This window comes from Patagioenas fasciata, chromosome 10 (genome assembly GCF_037038585.1).
Source record: "Patagioenas fasciata isolate bPatFas1 chromosome 10, bPatFas1.hap1, whole genome shotgun sequence".
NCBI lineage: Eukaryota > Metazoa > Chordata > Aves > Columbiformes > Columbidae > Patagioenas > Patagioenas fasciata.
This window is the reverse complement of record NC_092529.1, coordinates 26,057,776-26,075,487: the sequence shown is the minus strand read 5'-3', so window position 1 is coordinate 26,075,487 and position 17,712 is coordinate 26,057,776. Positions and strand designations below refer to the sequence as shown.

General features: G+C 50.9%; 1 protein-coding gene across 1 annotated transcript; it reads right to left on the bottom strand.

The window, feature by feature from the left end:
* Positions 1 to 558: 558 nt before the first annotated feature.
* On the bottom strand, positions 559 to 16,039 carry LOC139828721 (olfactory receptor 14J1-like). Its single transcript, XM_071812860.1, has 2 exons — positions 15,476 to 16,039; positions 559 to 582 (listed from the first exon to the last, which is right to left on the bottom strand). Exons 1-2 carry the CDS (start codon positions 16,037 to 16,039, stop codon positions 559 to 561), a joined length of 588 nt encoding a protein of 195 aa, XP_071668961.1.
* Positions 16,040 to 17,712: the final 1,673 nt, after the last annotated feature.

Here is a 17,712-nt window from a genome sequence, read left to right as displayed (position 1 = left end):
GGCAGCAGCACAGTCGGGTAAGGAGAAGGTTCCACAGCATGCCCGTCTGCCTTTCTGTCCTTGCTTTATTTTCTGGTAGCACTACAGTGTCCTTCCCTGTTTCTCCACCTGTTCCTGGAGCTCTTGCTCTCTGGGTATGGGGTGGGAGTGTGGGTCAGTTTTTGTTCTGCCACCAATTCAGCGAATTTTACCTTACAGCTGTGTCCATGGAAACTGCATGCCCAACTGCATTTTAAACTTTGATGAACTGTTTTTCTCAGCTGGTAGAAAGAGAGAATGAGCTGAAACATCCCTCCATCAGGGAGGGGGTTAACCGTGAGAAATAGCATGTTGATTTTCCACGGAGAAGTCTCCTCTAACTCGTCACTGTCTTTTCCTCCTTGCACAGGTCCTCATGCCCACAGGCAGCATATAAAGTCAAGGACCTTCCCTGAGTCTTTGTTTTCAGTCTCCTACTCTTGGGGAACGGGTGGGGATAAAAGCAAAAGGAGATCTTAAGGTAAAAGAGAAGTTTGAGAACTGCAACTGTGTGATCAGTGGGTCTTCAAAAGAATCCTGTCATGCCTTCAGCCACTCCTCTGCCTATGCAGCAACAGCATCACCTTTGCTGGACACCTTAACCTTAATCTGACCTGTCCTGTTTTCCAACCTGCAAACAGGAAGATGCTCCCAGGCAGTGCCCTGTGAACAGGCAGGATCTGTAGGGCCAGGGGGAGGGCACAGAGGGTGGGATGGGGTCTGTGAGCACTGACAGGGAAGAGACATGGACAGGGAAACAGCTCCCAGGAGGAAAATCTCCCTGCAGGAAGGATATGGTCTGCAAAGGAGCAGAAAATGAAAACAGAAATGTTGTAGAGGGAGAATGCAGGAAACTCCCTGTGATCCCCTGCAGTGCAGATCCCTCCTGTGAGCAGCCCCCTGGCCTCCTGTCCCACCCAGCAAAGCCTCTGCCCTCAGGGCCGAGGGCTCCAAGGCATGAAGCAGCTCCTGTGCAGCCAGAGCTCCAGTTCCTCTGCAGAGCACAGGGGCTGAGAGCAGCTGCCCGGCAATGTTGGTGTCTGGGAGGTGGCTGCACAGCTGGGGAAGGGTGACGCTGTCTGAGTGCCCGGCTGCCTCTGCCCTGGCCTCTCTCACACCCACCCTCACCGCATTGTCCTTCTTGCTCCCCTGCTCTGGATCACTGCTGTTGGGATCTTGTTCTTGCTGTCAGGTTCTCTGGGGATGGCAGTTTCAGCTGCAGAGTCACAGCCTGATCTTGTGGGTCCTTTCCTGCAGGTGTGTCCATGGGAACACGTGTCCCAGCTTTGCTCTGACCTGTGGGGCTGGGGAATGAGTGGTGTGTTTCTTGGGTTAAACATGGGGTGCTGAGACCTTGGTAAAGGCTGAGACATGTCTGAGGTGGATCCCTCTGCTCTCAGCAGTGCCTGGTGGCTTTTCAGGGTAACATGGGAGTGTGATCAGGCTCCATCTCAGATAGGTGCCAGCCCAGGGCAGCTCGAGCAAGACAGAGGGAGAGAGCAGTTGCCCTCACTCTGCACTGACCCACAGGCATCCTCTGGTCTCACAGGTCTCGCTCTTTTCACTGTGAATGTGTCAGAAATGCTGAGGGTTTCTGGGATACAAGAACACTCTCCTGGGAATATGCAGAAAGCTGTAAAAGACCCAAACATCTCAAACTTCATTCTGCCATCCTTTGTCATTCTTTGTGATAGTGCAGATGCTGACAGGCCCTTCTGCACCAGCAACACTTTCAGATGACAACTTCGAGCCCTAGGTCAGTCTCCTGCCGCCCGTTCCCATGACCCCTGCTGCAGAGCAGGGCTGACTCCCCAACAGCCAGTGGGCACAGGCCCTGCTGCTCACAGCACCTCCAGCCAGCACCACCCAGGGCTCAGACACGGAGCTGGAAGAAGGACTGGAAAAGGACAAGAGGGTCTGGAGCAGGGGAGGGTGTGTCAGAAATGGCTTTGATTTTGCTCAAAGAAGTCTCCCCTAACTTGTCACTGTCTTTACTTCTTGTGTCAGTGCCCCATGTCCAGAGACAGCAGATGTCCAACAGCAGCTCCATCACCCAGTTCCTCCTCCTGCCCTTCACAGACACACGGGAGCTGCAGCTCTTGCACTTCTGTCTCTTCCTGGGCATCTACCTGGCTGCCCTCCTGGGCAACGGCCTCATCATCACCACCATAGCCTGGGACCAGCACCTCCACACCCCCATGTACTTCTTCCTGCTCAACCTCTCCCTCCCCAACCTGGGCTCCATCTCCACCATTCTCCCCAAATCCATGGCCAACTCTCTGTGGGATTCCAGGGTCATTTCCTTTGCAGGATGTGCTGCACAACTCTTTCTCTTTGTCTTTTTAGCTTCTGCAGAATTTTACCTTCTCACTATCATGTCCTATGACCGCTACGTTGCCATCTGCAAACCCCTGCACTACGGGACCCTCCTGGGCAGCAGAGCTTGTGTCCACATGGCAGCAGCTGCCTGGGCCACTGGGTTTCTCTATTCTCTGCTGCACACGGCCAATACATTTTCACTACCACTGTGCAAGGGCAATGCTGTGGACCAGTTCTTCTGTGAAATCACCTCAATCATAAAGCTCTCCTGCTCACGGTTCTACCTCAGGGAAGTCAGGCTTCTGTTGGTTAGTGTATTAGTAACACTTGTCTGTTTTGTTTTCATCATACTGTCCTATGTACAGGTCTTCAGGGCCGTGCTGAGGATCCCCTCTGAGCAGGGACGGCACAAAGCCTTTTCCACCTGCCTCCCTCACCTGGCCGTGGTCTCCCTGTTTATCAGTACAGGTTCCTTTGCCTATCTGAAACCCCCCTCCATCTCCTCCCCATCCCTGGATCTGGTGGTGTCTGTTCTGTACTCGTTGGTGCCTCCAGCAGTGAACCCCCTCATCTACAGCATGAGGAACCAGGAGCTCAAGGATGCCCTGAGGAAACAGATGACTGGATTATTTCTGAAGCTATAAACTGGCTCTGTCTTGTTCTATATAAGTGTTATAGTCTAACTCATTGCAGATTCATCCTGTCTGCAGTATTTTTTGTTTCTCCTTTTGTTTGTTTAGTATGAAAATATTTTAATTCCCTTTGCAATTCACTGCCTGCTTTTCTTTTCTCACTGAGTGGCTGTGTCAGTGAGGAATTCGTGTTTTCTGTGTTTAAGTAAAATAAACGACCTTCAACAATTTTTTTTCTACTGGCATCTTAACTTCAAGAACTTTATGGAGCTGCAGGGACAGTTCCCGTGTGAATGGGTGGAAGGGAAAAGAGCTCTCTCATGGCAGCAGAGCCAGGGAGAACCAGTACTTGGCCTTCCAGAGCTGTTCTGGTTCCACTCCCACACTCTCTTTCTCACCCCTTGTGTTGGTGCAAGGCCTGAGTTCTCTGGCAGCTTGGTCCCCGTCCTGCTGTGTGTCAGTGCTGTGAGCGCAGGCAGGGACGCGCAATGGGCACTGCTGTGACAGAGCTGGACTCACAACAGCCTTTCCAGATAGAAAGGTGATTTCTTATGGGCAGGGCTTCAAGGTTTAGGTCTTCTTACAAAGATTCTCTCAAGAACATGCCCAAGAAAGTGACCCACATATGAAACACCATTGTTCAGCTGAACAGTGCGTGCGTGCAGGGCTGGCACACAGCAGTGTCCTCTCACAGCCAGGCCTCCTGCCAGAGACCTGCAGGACCAGCAGAGCAGGGGCTGGGCTGTGCCCCTGTGCACTGGACACCCCACAGCATCTGCCCCAGGGCATCATCATGGTCTGGCCCCGCACTACCAGCCCTGGTCTCTCTCCCCAGCTCACAGACATTGCTCTTACCTCCATGGATGGACACTGAATGAGTAGGTCAGAAATCCATGTCTGCATTGTACAGATGAGATGTGAGCATGCACATCGTGTACGAGAGGTGAGATGAATCCAGGTGAACACTAACAACAGCAGCTATTCCTGGGGGTTCCTTGAAGGCCTGTGACACAGACAGTGTCTCAAGGTCACTTCACATTGGGAGTAACAGCCCATGGGAAACCGCCCACTGGGATCTTCTTCCTTGAACTGATGTCCCCGTGTCCATTCCTCATGATGTAGGACACCTCAGATGAGTGCAGAGCAGGCGGCACAGCACAGGGCTGAGGTTTCTCCCATCCCTTTGGAGTGGCAACAGGAGGCCAGAGAGAAACTGAGACTACGGCCTCTGTGTGCAAAAGGGTCAGACTCTGTCTGTGAGCATCCCTGGGTGCAGAAGGAGTCCTGAGACCAACTCAGATATGGATGCCTGTTGGAACCGTGGCATTTCTGTGTGTGATTCCAGGAGCAAACCTCAGTGGCCCAGTGAGATTCATCTCAGCTGCTGGGCCAGGCTCATTTCAAGTGCTCTGTCACCCTTGCCCATGATTCTGGATTGTGCTACCAAGAGTGACAGCAGAATCAGAGAAGTTCTGAGGTCCTCAGGAAAGGAAGATGTCAAACCCATCTTCAAGAAGAGCCTGAAGGAGAATTTGAAGAATGAAGGGACGGTCAGCATACCTCTGTCCCTGGAAAGGGGATAGGCCATGTCTTCCTGCACCAGTTTCCAGGAACCTGAAGGACAAGGAAGGGATTGCTGAACAGAAATAAGTGGAAAACCCAATGAGTCCCAAGAAATGCTCTGGACCTATTCCAGAGCTTGAGACCCCCAGGAAAGAGCTCAGTGACAGTGCAGCCCATCCAGCTGCATCTGTGTCCCTCACTGAGCAGCACAACCAGTGTGGACTCACCCCATGGTTCTGCAGCCAACCTGCTCTGCAGAGCATCAGTGCCAGGTTGGGGAGCTGTGGGGAGCACAGGGGAGGGGCCAGGAGCACCAGAGAGAGAAAAATGCTGGTGTTCAGCTGCTCAAAGATAATATTCAGAGTTTAGGGTGCATGGTCAGAAGTCCTTGCTGTTCTGGTGCTTCACCAGGCCTGGGAAGTAGCTGGAGAAGGATTGGTGTCCCCAACTTGCCATCTCTTAGTGCATCATCCCTTGTGAAGGGTGGCATGGAAAGCAAGTCTGGGACCCTGTGTCAGGATTTGCACTGAAGAAAGTATTCACCCAGGAGCCACATCATTTTGCTCTGGTACTTCAGTCCTGGTGCTCATCACATGTCCTTAAGACAAACTTATGCACCCCTCTTGTTAACCTTACCCCAAAAGTCACACCTAGACAAGGCTCCTGAGCTGGGTCTGAGCTTGAGAACTGGGGTCCAGTTGTGACCAGAGGAAGGACAAGGCCTGTCCTGGGTCCGCTAAAGGGCTGGCAGCCTCTGTGATCTCCACCAGAAAAGGAGCCATTCAGGAAACCGTACACCATCTCCATGCCCATTGGAGGCCCTTAGTAAGAGTTCCTCTCTCCAAATATCCAGCCTGACTTGTTGCTGCATGAACAACCTGGAGAAATTGCCCCAGGACCCTCATTCCAGACCCCATCTCCTCCACCCCATACAGGCAGTGCTCTTCCCATTATCACTGCGATGGTTCCAGGGGACCCAAGAGGGGAGGAGATGTTGGGTAGAGATATGGTGTCCTTCAGTGCTCCTCATGGTACCTCCTGCTGGGCTTTGTGCCACTGCTCACAACCCTCTGAGCCTGGATGTTCAGCCAGTTCTCAGTGGTGCTAAACAGGAATATGCCCATGAGCACATTGGGCTGCACTGGGAGGGGCGTGGCCACCCAGACAAGGGCAGTTATTGTCCATCGTGACTCAGCACTGGTGTGGTCACATCTGGAGCGGTGTGTCCCAGTGTGAGGTTCCCCATTCTGGAGGAACGGGGAGGAGCTGCCATGTGGCCAGAGAAAGTCTGGGTCACATGTGGAGATGTTGAGAGACCCAAACTTCTTCAGCCTGGTGAAGGGGAGGCTGAGGAAACGTGCTGGTTTTACTGAAATTGAGTTAATATTATTCATACATTTTCCTTCATACCCAGTACAGTCTTTTGTTTAGATTTACTATGAGAATAGTGAGATAATGCTGTTTATTCCCTGGGATAGAGTTCCTTTTTTTCTTTTAGCAGCTTCACAGTGTTTGCCATTTGCTATGAAAGGAATGTCAGAACTCACTGAGATCTTGGCTGTTGTCAGGGAAACCAAGGACTTCTTTGGCCATCCAGCTGCAGATGCAGATTGGCAGGAGGGGACACAGACAGGACAGCACCTGGATTGACATGCAGGCTGATCAATGAAATATTCCCTATGGTTAGCGTCATGCTCTGTCTAAAGCTGGAGCCGGCTTTTAGAGCTTGTTACATCCGTTACTCTGGGTTTTCCAGCTGGTTTGGTTGTTCCATTCACAAGTTTCATTCTGTCAGGAGTTCGATGTCAGTTCGGCCTTTTGCCATTCTGTCATTCTGTAGTTGGCCTTTGGGCCTTTCTGCCTGTTGCCCTTTTGCTCTCTCTTGCTGGGGTGGGCTGCTCAGGACCAAGGTGCTCCCTTCTGCAGGACTGGCTGTTCTGTGTGACCGAAGTTACACGGGGGATAGCACTGAGTATATTTTCTTAATTTAATTTATCTATTTCTATTTAATTTACCTGGACTATTGTCAGTGAAACCAAGGACTTCTCTGGAGTCCAGCTGCAGGTGCAAATTGGCAGGAGGGGGCACAGACAGGACAGCACCTTGACTGACATCCAGGTCAATAACGAGCTATTCTTTACCATTGGTGTCATGCTCACTATAAGCTGGAGATGCCTTTTCCAGCCAGTTAGTTTTGGTTTGCCAGCTACTTTGGTTGGCTCTGTTTGGAAGTTCCATTCTATTGGGAGTTCAGTGTTAGTTCCGCTTTATGATGTTTTCCTGCTTTTCAGTTGGCCCTTGGGCCTCTCTGCCTTTTGCACTTGTACTTTCTCTTGCTGGGATCAGCTGTTCAGGACCAGGGTGCTCTCTTCTTTTGGGTTGTCTGTTCAGCACAACTGGAGTTACGTGGGGGATTGCACTGAGAATCATATATTTTACTTTATGTATATTTTAGTATATTATTATTTGTAGTGTATAATTTTCACTGTTTTCTTTCTTTTTTTTTTTTTTTTTTTTTTTCCTAAACCCACAAGTTTCTCCCTTCCCTTTCAGTTCTCTCTCTTATCCCACCTGGGGACTGGGAGCAGGATGTGAGCAGCTCTCATGGTCTTGGTTGGTGGTTGTGGTAAAACCATGACAAGAAAGGGTAGTAGTAGCTTCAGGAATCTTGAAAATCTCTTTACAATACGGTAGAGGAAAACAGCATGAGAAAGGAAAACCATCAGAAACTGCAGCTCTGGAGGCCCAGAGTGGAGCTCGGGATAAAAAAATGTCATTCTGAGCACAGTGCTGTGGTCATTCAGAAGAACTCTGGATCAGCCATGACTTTGTGTTTCCAGGAACAGCTGGTGAGGATGGACAGACAGCAGCACAGGTGGGGACATACTGGGGTGAGAACAAGGTGGGGAAGCACATGGGGTGTCTGCAGCCTGTGGGGAAACAGCCACAGGCCTGGGACAGTGTACGCTGGACTGTGGTGGAGATGGCCAAGGGCATTGACAAGGCTGGATGTCCCTGAAAGAGCCAAGGTCTTTGTCCCCTTGGCTGTGGCTGATGTCCCTGCAAGAGCCAAGGTCTTTGTCCCCTTGGCTGTGACTGATGTCCCTGACAGCGAGGCCTAAGAGGAGACACATGGTTGTCACGGCCATGGCACCCCATTGCCTCCTTGCACCCCCAGGGAGTGTCACACCATTGTCCTGCACTGGGCATCGCACTCCCCACATCCCCAGGAAGAGCCCTGAGCCACACGTGAGGGACAGGATCTCCCTTCCTAGAGGCAGGGGCTCAAGGCTTGGCCATTGTCCTTCATCAAGCAAAACAAGGGGTTTCTCAGCATCAGAGCTGCTGCACTTTGCCTTTGCCTGATGGAATCACTGCCTCCAATTATCTGCTCTAACGAGTCCCCAGGGAGGCTTTGTCAGTAACAGCCCTCAGTGGGGCCCATTAATGCTTCAAGGTACTTTGGAGTTTTCTCTGACTTGGACTTCTTGAGCAGATTCTTCAGTCTGTGCTTGGTATCTGAGGTTCATGGACTCAGCACCAAATACGCCGTTGGGCTCATTAAAACACAGAAAGCCCTAACGAGCCGTGTTTCTTTCGGTAATTTCATTCAAATCTTCAAGAGTTGTAGAACTAACTGGAGAGGTTTCAATGGGACACTTGCTGATGAAGATTTCAAAGATTTCATAAAGGAGGATTTTTTCTTTCCAGGGTATTTTCTGTTATAGTTCATTGTATAGAAGAAGTGACAGCAGCATTCTACACTGGACATTGATCCCGAGGGTCTCCTGAAGACATCTGGACAGGCAGGAGAACAGTGCCTTGAGGCTGGACACTGTATGGACAACCTCGCTCCTCACTCCCCACCCCTAGTCTGCCGGTTCCCTCATTGGCCACCAGAGATTGCATCACTTTTCCTCACATCAGACTTCTCCACTGAGCTCTGCAGGAGATGCTGCAGCTCCTGTGCACCAGCTCCACCTGCTCTGCTGTGTAAACACTGCACAGTTTAATAAACAGTAAAACACTTTCCTCAACTGTGTGTGTAAGCTGGATCTGGTGAGGTCCACCATCCACAAGGGACATCCACACAAGAACTGGTTTAGACAGAGAGATAGGAAAGGATAGAAATAAACACAATGAACGTGTTGACTGCCATGTTAATTAGAGCTCTGAAGAATGGGGCAAGTTTGTAACTCCCTGAAGCTCGAAGCAGAAACCAGACAGTTGAGAGAAACTGAATGACCAAAGAGCAAGTGGAGGAGAATCTTGAGAGCACTGGGAAGGGAAATGTCCAGACAGTGCTGGAAAGTTGTCCTTTGACAGGGACATTGAATCAAGAGAGGTGGAAACTCCCGAATGATGAGGGAGATGAAATAATAGAGTACTGGTAATAGAAGTACAGGGGAAGACCAGTATATCTTCTCCTATCCTTAGTACACTTCCCGGTAATTCACTTTTGTGGCTTTTCTTTTTTCCTTTGTTTGTTTTAAGAAGTAAAAAAAAACAAAATCAAACAAAATAAAACAAGACCAGAAATCACACCAAAAAAACACACACCAAAAAAACCAAAAAACCACAGCAAACACAAAAAACACACACAGAAAAACAAACAAACAAAGCCCCACAAAAAAACCACAAATCCAAAAAACAACAACAAAGAAGTGCACCTTTCCAAGCAGACATCAGTCATCTGTTGTGTCACCATGAACAGCCAGTGCCATTTTAGGGCCCCACTGTACCTGAGGTGCTGGCCTGGGATTGGCCTCTAGCACACAGGGCCTGGGGAGATCAGAGCACCTTGCAATGCAGGTGGAGCCTGGGCAGGGGTACCCAGGGCATCTACACTGGCACCAGGTGTTTGTGTCCCTGGAGCTGAAGACATTTGTGTCCTAAATTCATGCCAAGTTCTGCAAAACTCTTTCCTTTTCAAAGAACAGAACCTCCCCACAAAGAAAAATAAAGAAAAATGTGTTGACACCTTCCTTTGTTTTGGATCTTTGTCTTCAGTTCTTCTTATTTTAATTTTCATTGACATTAACTGACATCGGATGGGCCTGCAGGCATGAAGCCAAGATCATTTTGTGTCTTGCATAGCGCCCCATGCCCTCTAAACCTTCCCTGCCCAGGACTCCTCACACTTTCCCCAGAGCGAGTCACACTGAGGTGTTGGCTGGTTCCCTGGCTGAGATGTTGGTTTAGATGGTCACCTACAGCACAGGTGGATCCTGCCCCATCATCATCTGCTCTGCTCCAGTTAGAAACAGAGCCCAACATCACCATGGGATCATAAGAGAACTGAGGTTGAAGGGACCTCAGGAGTCTGCAGTCCAACCTGTCACCAACTGGGTCACATCAAGATGTTCAAGCCTTGATCCAATTAGAGCTTTAGCAGGACTAGAGGAGTGATCATCCCTTTGTACTCGGCACTGGTGAGACTGCACCTTCAATCCTGGGTCAGTTTTAGGCCCCTCATGGCAAGGAAGACATTGAGGTGCTGGAGAGAGTTCAGAGGAGGGCAACAAGGGTGGTGAAGGGTCTGGAGCACCAGTGTTATGAGGAGCGGTTGAGGGAGCTGGGGTTGTTCAGCCTTGAGAAAAGGAGGCTGAGGGGAGACCTTGTCACTGTCCACAACTGCCTGAAAGGAGGTTTGATCATGGTGGGTGTTGGTCTCTTCTCCCAAGTAGCAAGTGATAGGACAAGAGGAAATGGCCTCAAGCTGCACATGGGGAGATTTAGATTGGATATTAGGAAAAAATTCTTTCGGGAAAGGGTTTAGAAGCAACAGAAGAGACTGCCCAGCAAGGTTGTGGAGTCATCATCACTGAAGGTGTTTAAAAGACATATAGATGATGCACTTAGGGATATGTTTTAGTGCCAGATTTAGGTTATGGTTGGACTTAATGATCTTAAGGGCCCCTTCCAAACACAATTATTTTCTGATTCTATGATAAGTCATTTTTGATATTTTCTTCCTCAGAGGACCATGCAACCTCCCTGAGAGCCAGGACTTTTCTGAGGTGTTTGAGAGATGTCTCACGGTCACACCAGCCAGTTCCACCAGCACCTGTCTGTTCCTTCCCAGACCAAACCTTTTCTCCATATCCCAATCTTCCAGGCAAATTTCTGGGACACAGCAAATCCTGTCCAGGTCTTCTGGGCCTGTTCAGAAGAGAGCAGCAGGCCAACATGTTGATGGGCTCCCTGTGCACTTCAAAGCTTTCCTGACCATTTCTCTCAATGCTCCACTTACACACAAACTTTCTGGTCCTTAAGCTGTGGATGAGGGGATTGAGCAGGGATGTGGGGATGGTGCAGAAAAAAGGCTTTGTCAAACTCTCTCAGGAGGGCTGTTCTGGACATCCCACAGTCAAGGATGAGGTTGCTGGAGAAAACAGTGGCATTGGTGAGAGGTCCAGGTGGAGAAGGCCTTGTGCCTGTCTACACTGGAGGAGAGCAGTGATGCATTCATGGGATGCCCATGTGAACAGGAAGGGAACAAACGGCTCCAGGGGACAAAAGGCCTTCCAGCCAGTTCTTTACCCATCGCAGATACACCATCCAGGCCAGGAGCTGCAGCTTCTCCAGGACATGCTGTGGGATATGGTGTCAAAGGCTTTACTGCAGTCTAAGGACACAACACCCACAGCCTGTGTGGCGGATTCACTCCCCACGACAGACTTTCCCTCATCTGCTCAGCCGGTCACCTTGTCATAGAAGGAGATCAGGCTGGTCAAGCAGGACCTGCCTTTCACAAAGCCATGCTGACTGGGCCCGATTGCTCGTCTGGTCTGTGTGACCTCACAGTCCTTTCCCAGCCATGTTCCTGCTGTTGGCCTATCCACTGCAGAGGCAGAAGTGACCTCACAGTGCCCTCCACAGCCATTGGCTTCCTACTGGACCATGAGCTCCTGAGACACAAGTGACCACATGGCATCGTACCCAGCCATCACCCTCCTTGTGATCCAGTGTGCGAACAGATAGACTTTAGCTGCGTTCATCAAATTTATCCGATAGATTTCCTATCAAGGGTTTGAGTGGAGAAACATTCTTCACAGGAGCTGCTGTATTTACACTGGGGCATTTTATATCTCTGCTTCTGACTCTTATTATTTTTCTCTTCTTCCTCTGTCTATTCTGACTTGAAAGAGCTCTCCAAGGAAAAGATTTATGGAATCCTACAATAACACAGGTTGGAAGAGACCCCTGAACACCATCTCTGTCCCACTGACCTTTATGGCACCCCAAGGAATAACTGATAGCATTTGTGCTCCCTTGGGTTCATCTCACCACATGCACACAGTGGACATGTACATGATGTATATGTTTGCAACTCATCCATACAGTGAAACATGGACTTTTGACCTCGTATTTAATAGAATCATAAAATCTTTTGGGTTGGGAGGGGCGCACGAGGATCATGGAGCCCACTGTCAGGTTGGGGCCGTGACACCTCCCTGGGGAGCCTGTTCAGTGTCCAGCACCTCTGGGTGAAGAAGCTTTTCCTCATGTTCAACGTAAACCTCCTGGTACATCTTACTTCCATTCCCTTGTGTTCTGTCATTGGTCACCAGAGGGAAGAGATCAGTACCTTCCCTTCCTTCTCCCCTCATGAGAAAGCTGTAGCCACCATGAGGTCTCCTTTTAGTCTTTTCTTCAGCTCTGATGCTGAGAAACCCCTTGGTTTGCTTTCTCAAGCAGAAAAGAGAAGCCATGACCTCCAGGCAATGGGAAGGGGGATCCTGTCCCTCACACACGGCTCAGGGCTCTTTCTGGGACCGTGGGATGTGGGTGTGGAAGGCCCAGGGAAGGACAACACTGGGACAACAACTTCCAGCTTCCCCACGGGGCTGCAAGGAGGCACCGAGTCCCCAGTGCCATGAGGACAACATGGCTTCTCCTGCGCCTCAGTGGCAGAGACAACTGCCATGGCCAAGGGGACAGAGACCTGGGTTCTGTGGGTCCCTTCCGGCCTTGCCAGCGCCCTTTGCCATCTCCACCACAGGCTGTTCTACACAGTCCTACCCCTGCCCCTCTTTCCCTGCAGGCTGCAGACACCCATCTCGCTTCCCCACCTGCTCTCACCCCAGCATTTCTGCACCTTCACTGCTGTGTCCGCACCCTCACTGGCTGCTCTTTGGAACTCAAACCATGGACTGATCCAGCTCCCTCTGGGTGACCTCTTGCACCACAGCACTGCCCTTCCACTGACATTTCTTCCTCCTCATATCCAATCCTCACCTTCCAAATTGCACTTTGCATTTTTTTTTTTTCTCTCTACTGCTTTTTCCAACTACCATGGAAAGCTCAGCCGCTTCAGAAACTGCCCTTCATGCAGGGAACCCAACCCATTAGGCTTCTTGTGGTCTTTTACCTGACCTCACCATGATTTTCTAAATCCCGTGACTGCTACGGGCCGCTCAGCTTCTCTGACAGACACGACCATGTTCCTGCTGCTGTCCCGTCATGTTCTCAGGTGGGATGGACATGATAACACATCTCTAAGGCATCTCCTACCCATCTCCTGGGTAGGGCCTGTGGGCACCTAGGCAGAGGTTCTTTCCCAGCCATGTCCCTGCTGCTGGGCTGTCACCTCCAGAGACAGAACTGACCTCACTGTCCCGTTCACAGCCACAGGATTCTGATTGGATTATGAGTGTCTGAAACACAACTGAACTCATAATAGCACACTCATCCATCCTCCTCCTTAGCACCCAGGACCTCCCAAGACTGAAGCGTGTTCTACTCAGTCCTATACCTGCCCCTCTTTCCCACAGGCTGCAGACACCCATCTCGCTTCCTCACCTTGTTCAAATTTGTCAAATATATTTCCCACTAACACTGTGAGTGAAAAGCACTCCTCACTGGAACTGCTGTTTTTATGTTAACACCTTCTAGATCTCCTCTACAGCCTTATTTTTCATTTATTTATTTATTTTTATTATTATTATTCTACCTATTCCCTCTCCAGAAACCTCTCCAAGGCAAAAATTCTGTCAAATCACAGAATAACTCAGGTTTACAGAGAACCCTTGTCTCACTCATCTTGTCTCACTCATCTTGTCTCACTCTCCTGCTCAGGGCAGGGTGAACCAGGTGAGGTTGCTCAAGGACTCCATCATCCTCAAAGGCACTGAAAGTTCACTCCATTACATCATAGGAGGGGAGAATAAAGATGTTCAACAGTGTTCCCCAAGTGCTGGTCACTGAGAGATGACACCAGTAACTGGCTGCATGGAGGACTTTGTACCACTGATGATATTTGGGCTTGATGGTTCAGCCAGCTTCCCACCCAGCATCCACTTCTTGAGCCCCATCAGCACCACTCTGGCCAGAAGGAGACCATGGCTGAGCCTTGCAAACGCCCTGTACACAACATGCCTTTCTTTTCCCTATCCATTTGGGTTCAGCAGTCCCTTCCTTGTCCTTCACATTCCTGGAAACGGCTGCAGGAGGACGCGTCCCATCCCCTTCCCAGGGAGGGAGGTAGGGTGGCCAGCCTGTTATTCTCCCAGTTCCTACTCCTACTCTTCTTGAGGATGGGTTTGAGGTCTGTGTTTTCTAAGGACCCAAGAACCATTTTGGTTTCTATGGCACTTTTGACATAAATATCAGGGTTCTGTCAGGTGTCCACTGGTTTCATGGGCTCCTTATGCACCCAGGGATTCTCAGAGAGAGAGTCTGTCCCTTTTACACACAGAGGCAGGAGTCACAGTGTCCTTCTGGCTTCCTGTTGCCACTCCCAAAGGATGGGAGACACCTCACCCCTGTGCTGTGTCACCTGCTCTGCACTCACCTGAGATGTCCCGCATCATGAGGAATGGACACGGGGACCTCAGTCAAAGGAAGCACAACCCAGTGCTGCATTCAGGTGATTTCCCATAGGTTGTTCCTCCCAATATGAAGTGAGCTCAAGACCTCGTGTGTTCCACAGGCCTTCACAGAATGGAAAGGAGTAGTTGATGGTGTTTGTGCTCACTCACGTTCATGTCACCTCACGTACATGATGTGCATACTCCCATCTCATCTGAACAAAGCAAACATGGACTGCTGAAACACTCATTGAGTGTCCATCCATGGAGGGAATGACAGCCTCTTTCGGTGAGAGCGCAGGGCTGGAAATGGTGGTTGTGAGGGGCCAGTCCATGATGATGCCCTGTGACTCCTTCTGAGGGGTGTCCAGTGCACAGGGGCACAGCGCAGCCCCTGCTCTGCTGGTCCTGCAGGTCTCTGGCAGGAGGCCTGGCTGTGAGAGGACACTGCTGTGTGCCAGCCCTGTTCAGCTGTACACTGGGGTTTGCATCCATGGCCACTTTCATATGCATATTCTTTAGAGAATCTTTGGAAGAAGACCTAAACCATCATGCTCTACCCATAGGAGATCACCTTTCTACCTGGAAAGGCTGCTGTGAGGCCACCTCTGTGACACAAGTGCCCATTGCCTGTCCCTGCCTGCGCTCACAGCACTGACACACAGCAGGACGGGGACCAAGCTGCCAGAGCACTCAGGCCTTGCACCAACACAAGGGATGAGAAGGAGAGCGGGGGAGTGGAACCAGAACAGCTCTGGAAGAACAAGCGCTGGTGCTCCCTGGCAGGGCTGCCAGGCTGGCCTCTTTTTCCCTCTACCCAGGCACAGGAACTGTCCCTCAAAATAGGCCTTGGAGGAAGAATTTCAGAGAAAAACGTCACTGCAGAGACCTTTATTTTGTTTAAATACACAGAGATAATGGCTCCATGTTTATACAGCCAGTTGGTTTAAAAGGAAAATCAGACAATGAATTACAAAAGGGATGAACAAAATACCATGACTGATTAAGGAATAAACACCACCAACACACACACACACACACACACGTCTGGGCCACTAATGAGTTACATTAAAACTGTTGTCTGATAAAGAGAAGATGATGGGTATCTTATTCTTTTTGAAAAGCATCCACCATCAGTTTCCTCAGGGCATCCTTGAGCTCCGTGTCCCTCATGCTGTATATGAGGGGGTTCAATGTTGGAGGTATCAGCGAGTACGGAACAGACACCACCAGGTCCAAGGATGGGGAAGAGATGGAGGGGGGTTTCAGGTAGGCAAACATGCCAGTGCTGACAAACAGGGAGACCACAGCCAGGTGAGGGAGGCAGGTGGAAAAGGCTTTGTGCCGTCCCTGCTCAGAGGGGATCCTCAGCACAGCCCTGAAGGTCTGCACATAGGACACCACGATGAACACAAAACAGCCAAATGCGAAACAGATACTGACCACCATAAGCCCCAGTTCCCTGAGGTAGGATTGTGAGCAGGAGATCTTGAGGATCTGGGGGATTTCACAGAAGAACTGGCCCAGGGCATTGCCCTTGCACAGTGGCAGTGAAAATGTATTGGCCGTGTGCAGCAGAGCATTGAGAAACCCAGTGGCCCAGGCAGCTGCTGCCATGTGGACACAAGCTCTGCTGCCCAGGAGGGTCCCGTAGTGCAGGGGTTTGCAGATGGTAACGTAGCGGTCGTAGGACATGATGGTGAGAAGATACAACTCTGCTGAAATGAAAAGACAAAGCAAAACAGTTGGGCAGCACATCCCATAAAAGAAATGGCTGTGGTGTCCCAGAGGGTGTTGGCCATGGATTTGGGGACAATGGTGGACATGGAGCCCAGGTCCAGGAGGGTGAGGTTGAGCAGGAAGAAGTACATGGGGGTGTGGAGGTGCTGGTCCCAGGCTATGGTGGTGATGATGAGGCCGTTGCCCAGGAGGGCAGCCAGGCAGATGCCCAGGAAGAGCCAGAAGTGCAAGAGCTGCAGCTCCCGTGTGTCTGTGAATGCCAGGAGGAGGAACTGGGTGATGCAGCTGATGTTGGACATTTGCTTTTCCTGAGTATGCCACACCGTCATGAGAAAAAAGCACAGTGAGAAGCCAGGGAAGAGTTCTCTGACAAACGTCAAACCAACTCCCACAGACCCTCCCCTGTCACACACAGACACTCTTTTTCTAGGACAACTTTCTCCAGCACTGTGGCCGGAGCCCTGCTTAGTGCTGGCCAAACGTTCAACCAAGAGCAGGGCCTCTGCCCATGGGTTCTTGATAAATCAGCCCAGCTCTGCAGTGGGGACTGTCCTGGTTCTGCTAACACAGAAGGGCCATCAAGACTTACTTTCCCAATGATAAGGAACAGAGATGGTGAGGGTGGGTGTGAGAGAGGCCAGGGCAGAGGCAGCCGGGCACTCAGACAGCGTCACCCTTCCCCAGCTGTGCAGCCACCTCCCAGACACCAACATTGCCGGGCAGCTGCTCTCAGCCCCTGTGCTCTGCAGAGGAACTGGAGCTCTGGCTGCACAGGAGCTGCTTCATGCCTTGGAGCCCCCGGCCCCGAGGGCAGAGGCTTTGCTGGGTGGGACAGGAGGCCAGGGGGCTGCTCATAGGAGGGATCTACACTGCAGGGGATCACAGGGACTTTTCTCTGTTCTCGCTCCCATAACAATTCCGGGTTTAGTTTCCTCTCATCTTTGATCATTTCCCTGCTGCCTGGAGATTCTCCCCCTGGGAGCTGTTTCCCTGTCCATGTCTCTTCCCTGTCAGTGCTCACAGACCCCATCCCAGCCTCTGTGCCCTCCCCCTGGCCCTACAGATCCTGCCTGTTCACAGGGCACTGCCTGGGGGCATCTTCCTGTTTGCAGGCTGGAAAACAGGACAGGTCAGACTAGGCTGAGGGGTCCAGCAAAGGTGATGCAGGTGCTGTGCACAGGCAGAGGGGTGGTGAAGGGATGTTATGAGCCTTCTGGCAGATGTGCTGATCACTCAGAGTTGCAGTTCAGGAGTCTCAGTGACTTGTTTAAGCATGAGAGCTCATTTTGATTTTATCCTTTCCTGCGTCCCCCACCCCTTGGGAGAGGAAACTGAAAAGACAAGCTCAGGAAAGCTCCTTATCTGTCTGGTAATTCTTGCATTGATCTTGTCCTTGAGGCATCCCCCTGGAAAAATACGGAGGGTAATCTGGAGCTGTGAGCAGCACTGACCCACACAGCACCCTCTCCACAGCAGAAGCACCTTTTCTCCCCTGGTAGGATTTGCTCCTTCCACTGACATCTTCTCCCCTCCTTGTTGTTGAGATCTCCCCGGGCAGGCTGAGCACTGATCCTGGCACACGGCAGAGTCCCTGCCCCGGCACAGCCCTAGGGGCAGGGACCCTGCTC